Consider the following 6,000-nt stretch of genomic DNA (forward strand, 5'->3'; position numbering starts at 1 on the left):
CTTTGCTCTCCGTATGCACTTCACCTTGCATTGCCTTGTTTGATGTGTACCCTTGAGACCTTACCCCTCGCTCATCTGTCTTTCCCCCTTTTGTCTCCCACATGAGGACCTGAGCGCCACTGGGCGCCGAGGGGAACGTGCGTGAGTCCGCCATTGTGCGCCCGGAACTCCCAGAAGCAGCTGTCTGCATCGATGCACCACATTATGGACCACATGTCTGTGGCCGAGCACCACTTATGGACCCCATGGGTTGGGGCATGGCCCCTCTGCTGGAACTGGCCCTGAAGGCCCGAAATCTTGCTGGCGGACCTTGGCCACAGGGCACCGATGCCCCACAGGTGAACCACCCTAGTCGGCCCTGTGGGCCATAAATAAAGAAAATAAAAATGGACACGTTGGGTGCATTTTAATAGTGCAAATAGGCCGCCAGCAAAGAAGATGACAACATCAGGAAAATAGTAATAGCCAGCAGAGGGAGCCGAAGAGCAAGAGACCACCAGCAGGGTTAGGGGTTGTTGTTTTTATTTTTATTCATTGAACAGTGATGACTGTGCACCGATTGGTGCTTGAGGGTGTGTTGGTGCGTTTATGGGTGCTTTCATGGTGCATTGATGCAGAGCAGACTGTCTCTCCCCCCCAAAAGAACAATCACAGGTCCTGGGTTGCGTTTTGTAAATAAAGTAACGTCATTGTAAATAATGCTCCCCACCGTCAGTGTATAGTTTGAAGACCATTCCGCAACTCGGTTAGCTGTGGGTGTGAGTCTGTTAGGTAGGGTGCAACGGAGCAGCGGGACATATTTATTTATGTTTTAAAACTGTCGCACTCAGGGTCAGGTTAAAAGTAGAGGGAACTACACCTACGTGTCATACTAAGTTAAAGTTATAGGCCCGGGACGTGCCTAAGAGGAGGAGGGTGCAGTGTTGCGGATATGAGGATTGTGTTTTTTTTATCGTGTTGTATTGTATAGTAAATTGTTGTAAATATCACCCTCTGTAAAATGTAATGATTCCTTGTAAATACCTCCGTTATGTAAAAAGGTCAAAGGGCGTCCCATTAATTAGTCCATAAAGCATACACGTCAGCCAATCATAGATTTCCCCCTGGTTGATAGTTATATCTTTATTATGTGTATTAGGGTAAGGCCTTGTCTTCCATTAAGATGACACTCCATTGCACTGCATTAAATAAGAGTAGATCCCCTTCCTTTCACATTCCCCTTTCATCATTGCCAAGCCTCGATTGCCAATTACATCCCCTCCAAAACCACCATTGAACATGTGCTCGGGTCGGGGAAGAAGGGCGTACCTGCCCGTCGTCATCAAGGGCGGAGCCCGAGGGTCGCGCGACCAACCAGGGCCGAGGTGAGCACACCGAGGGGCGTGTCCTGAAGGCCGGCGGCTTGATCGCCGGAGGCGCTATAAAAGCGCACGCGCAAGGTACTGAGAGAGATCACCCAAGGAAGCTTTGTACACAGCAACGGCTGATCAAGTGGACCGATGTTTGTTCCTGAGCTGGTGCTTTTCCGAACAGAGTCCGAGGCTGGCATGTGAGCAAGAGAACATTGAGATCATCATCCAGGGAAGCACAAAGCCTGCTATTCGTCGCCTTGCTCGCCAAAGTTGGACCAAGCAAGAGAGTTGGGCAAGAAGCAAGCACGTGGTTCAGTTGTGTGGTTGGACCAGACGAGTCCTGGCAAAGCACGCGACGTCCAGGAGCAAGAGCCACAGCAGCTTCAGATACAGCAGCTTGGGGCCTGGACAGCAGTTTTGAGCGGGGCCGCGAAGGAACGGCGGCTGTTAAACTCGCCGATCGTGCTGCAGTACCATTGGACCTTCCTCTCCCTCCAGCCATCCACCTCCTGCCTTTCCATCCTTTTGTGTACGTGAGTTTGTTCTGTTTGTTTTGTCCCTGGGTATTTAATTAAGCTCGTATAAGCTAGCGTTGCACTGTGTCTCTAAAATCTTCTGTATATTATTTTATTATCTTTCCTTCTTCCTTGGTTACTTTGAGCATGTAAATAATAGGAATAAATTTAGTAGTATTTCCAACCTTTTTGTCTTCTTCTTCTTCTTCACATCCATGTCGCCTTTGTCTTTTCCATATTGAATATCTGTGGCGCGAATTTGGCCAACGTTCGGGAATCGGGTTAGTCGGGGTAACTGTTAGGGACGCGGGGCCTCCGCTCGGCAAAAACAAACATCTTATCCGCGGTCCGTAACAATATATATATATATACACATATATATATATACACATATATATATATACACATATATATATATATACACATATATATATATATACACACATATAAAGCCAAAAATGGGGGCGGAGGGATTACCCCTCCGCCCCCATTTTTGGCTTTACCTGGTTGACTGTTTCACACCTATTTGCTTGCAATAGATCTGCAAGATGCGGATGGCCGACAGAAACATGCTTTGCTCATACACGTCAGAGCACGGAGGGTCAACACGGAGGTCTGGCCTCGATGAGGAGTATATAGTCCGTGACTGGAGCTTTCAACATAAAAAACAAACCAAAAAAACATTTTTCTGATGCCGGGCCTTGCTCCCACCTACGATGAAGCCACCACTGTGCTTGCTGTATATTTCAGAGCCACTCAGAGCGTCCTCATTCCTCGATTCAAATTCCAAAAGCAGGGCCAGTGGTCCGGTGAGTCAATTGCCCAATACATTTCTACATTGAGAGAATTAGCACTTCCACAAGGAATATACCACATGATGAGAATTTGGTATACTGCATGATGAGATGATTAGAGATCAGCTGATCGAGAATACATCTAGAATACAAGTGAGGGAGAGACTTTTACTCGAATCTGATGACATAACTTGGCCTCAAGCCATAAAAATAGCAAGCCAAGTGTAAACAGCTTACCCCAGTGAACAAAACCCTACCGGAACACTCTCTCCTGTTACAGATACAGACTCTACAGTTCAGAAAATTCAGCAAACTCACGTTAATGGGCACAGACCCCGAGCTTGCAATACAACATGCACAGCAGCAGCTCGTACATTCTGGGCTGCATTGTAGTAACTGTGGGACCACCAGACATGAGTCCAGAGCTTCTGATTGCCCTTCTCAGGGCCAATGGTGCAGAAATTGTGGCAAATTGGTGCTTAGATATAATTTTGCCATCCATCAGGTTTGGATAATGGAAACACACCCTAAGAGCGAGTTAAGGGGCAGGGTTGGCATGGGTGTCAACCCAATTACTGCACCATTGAACCTCAAACACTATTACTTCTCTAACGGCCACAATTATTGCCACAATTTTCAGGGGTTGGCTGGGGAAGGGTTTTTGGCCTAGGTTCCTTCACAAATCGTTTGAACAGGCCTGACATTTAACAAAAGGTGGCAGAAATTTATAATTTAGCCAGGGTTCCTGCAATAGCTTGCATATTATTTGCCAAAGACATGGTGGGATATCTATCATCCACCCGGCACTGCTCGTGTATGGAACACCCAACTTAATATCCATTCAAGGGATACCGCACTTTGTGATTCAACGCATTGCCTGTGAAGCACAAATCTGACAGTTTATAGTCATGCGGACAATCAAGCCCAAGATAGACAGTTGAAAGATACGTGTGCTACCTCTGCACCATGCTGTTGGACTCTTAAACCCCAAACAACAATAGCAATACTGCACATAAACAAACAAAGCCAAAAACGAAACTATATAATTTTGATGTTTATCAAATTTGTACAGAAATTTGTGCATATTATCTACATTCATTTCAAGTTTGCTATAATTACGATTTTAGATTGACCACATTTTTTGGCAAGCAGACTGAAATTTGGACCCACCTTACATTTACGCTTTTGAGCAAGTGGGATAACTGGTGTTGAAAGTTCCTGTGAGGCCAAATTGCCACAGTGATTGATGCAATGCTCCTGGTCTTGCTTCTCAGGGGTTTTTTCTTTAGAATGAGAGAAGAGTGCCAAGTCCCAGCGAACAAGAAGTTGGTCAACCAAATTCTCCTCCTCAGGAGGCCAAGAATCAGTGTGTGAGATTGCTGGATGCAAATCTCTTGTCTTCATGGCTGTTAAAGAACTATCTTGGTTGCAGTCATTGGCTCTCGCTCCAACTTTATGGCCCTCTAGGTTTTTGGACAATGGCCAATGGCTCTCACTGTCATTTGTGGTCTTCGGTATAGAAACATTTTGGTCATGTGTTGGAAGGCTGGAATTTTGGTCTGTCATATCTGTCCTGGATAGCCAAGCAAGTAGTGTGCGGGAATCATGAAGTCCAACTGCTTTTTGAAGTCTTCTCGGGCTAACCATTGGCAGTGTGTCTTCATGAATTGGTGACAAGAGCTGAGAGTTGGGAAACAAGGGAGACAACAGGCTCATAGCCCTCTGACTATGCATTTCCTCTTCCTCGGCATTAGAGGTAAAATTACGAGTCAAAGCAACACCAGGTTTTGTGGGCATGGTGTCACCATCAGAATCTAACCCTGACTCCGAGTGCTCTGATGAATCAAAATCCACAAATCCAACTGATTTTGGTACATTCCAATGGCTTACGTGTGGCATCTGTAGCTCAAAAACAGAGCAGTCCCTTTTTGGGTCCTTCCATAGCTGCTCTTTTCCATGGTCAAATATTCTAGATTGCTTTGAAAGGTGCGGAGATGTGTGTGGCTGCTTATAGCTTTCCTGAGGTTTAGTAAACTTGGAAGAGAGACAACCGATGGTGGGTGTAATCACTTGTATTTTTTGCTCATCACTTGTACTTTGAACTGTTGCTCCCTGGATTTTGTACCCTTTAGGTTGCTTCCATCCCACAAGCCGTTGAGGGCTCAGAGTGTCACTTGACTGTGTTTGGGACGTGACCTTTCGCCTGTGGTCATTTGTCGCATCAGATTCAGTTTGCTCAAAGGAAATACAAGAGGTGGTGAAAGTGGTGAGAGTGGTAGGAACAGTTAAACTTTCTCCAGGTATGGTGGATGGCACAAGGCATAGGTCCTTGTCCCAAAGAGACTTGCAGGGTGAACCTTGTCCTTCTTCCAGGGGCGTCACTTTAATCATCCACTTCTTTAGCTGCCACTTGTTAGTCGATGATGGTGGTTCAGGCTGGAGGGCACAATGGCAAGGAGTTACGGATTGTGCCATTAGGAAGTATTATACTTCGAACATTCAAATCATACACTGTACACCCCCCCCCCCGCCACCCCCCCCCCCCCAAGCACAAGTCCTCATCTCCTCCCCCAACCCCAAGCCCTCAACCCCCATGACCCCCCACCCCAACCCTCCCCAAAATGCAAGTCTTCAACTACCCCTGCTGAACCTCGAGGCTTCAATCCCCTCCACACTCAGTCTTAAATTCTCCCCCCCCCACCCGCCCCCCAACCTCCGTCCTTAAATCCTGCCCCCCAACCGCAAATCTTCAACTACACCTGTCCAACCCCAAGGCTTCAGCCCCCTCCATCCTCAAAGTCTTCAAATCCCCCCCCCCCCCTAAGCTCAAGTCCTTCACTCCTCTTCCCCCCTTAGCCCCCCCCCAAGGTCTCAACCCCCCTCCTCCCACCCACCGGCAGAGTATTTAAACGTGAGTAACAATAATGAACATAAACTGCATTTGTGATTTCACATACACTGTAGCTACACTAACAAATGGTAATTTTGGAAGTCATACCTCGCTGCCCATTATTAATATTAAGCCTTTGCCCCCCCCCCCCAAATCTCCACCCTCTCCCCACAAGTCCGCAACCCCCCACCCCCCCTCCCAAAGCACCAATCTCCTTTCCCCTCTTTTTATATATTTTGTTTGTCTGGTTGATTTGTTTGTGAAATAAATGTTAGCTCTTTCACGAGCCTCGATTCAGTATACAAAAAACTCTGTCCCCTGTTTGCCCCCATCACCCCCATCACTCCCACCACAACTCTGCCCTCCCCTCATCCTTTCTTCACGTTCTTCAAAGCTCGAGGGAATTATTGCATCATCATATATTATTTCTTCATCAACTCATTAAAATG

The 6,000-nt window shown here is 46.8% G+C and overlaps 1 protein-coding gene across 1 annotated transcript in view; it reads right to left on the reverse strand.

Moving 5' to 3' along the window:
* The window catches only part of LOC137425426 (AF4/FMR2 family member 3), a 232,478-nt gene that overhangs the window by 56,032 nt on the left and 170,446 nt on the right, over positions 1-6,000 (reverse strand). Inside the window, exon 13 of the mRNA XM_078776641.1 lies at positions 3,832-5,097. Coding sequence (XP_078632767.1) covers positions 3,832-5,097 — 1,266 coding nt within the window. The remainder of the gene's footprint in view (positions 1-3,831; positions 5,098-6,000) is intronic.

This window comes from Myxine glutinosa, chromosome 4, assembly GCF_964187855.1.
Source record: "Myxine glutinosa chromosome 4, kmMyxGlut1.1, whole genome shotgun sequence".
Lineage (NCBI taxonomy): Eukaryota > Metazoa > Chordata > Myxini > Myxiniformes > Myxinidae > Myxine > Myxine glutinosa.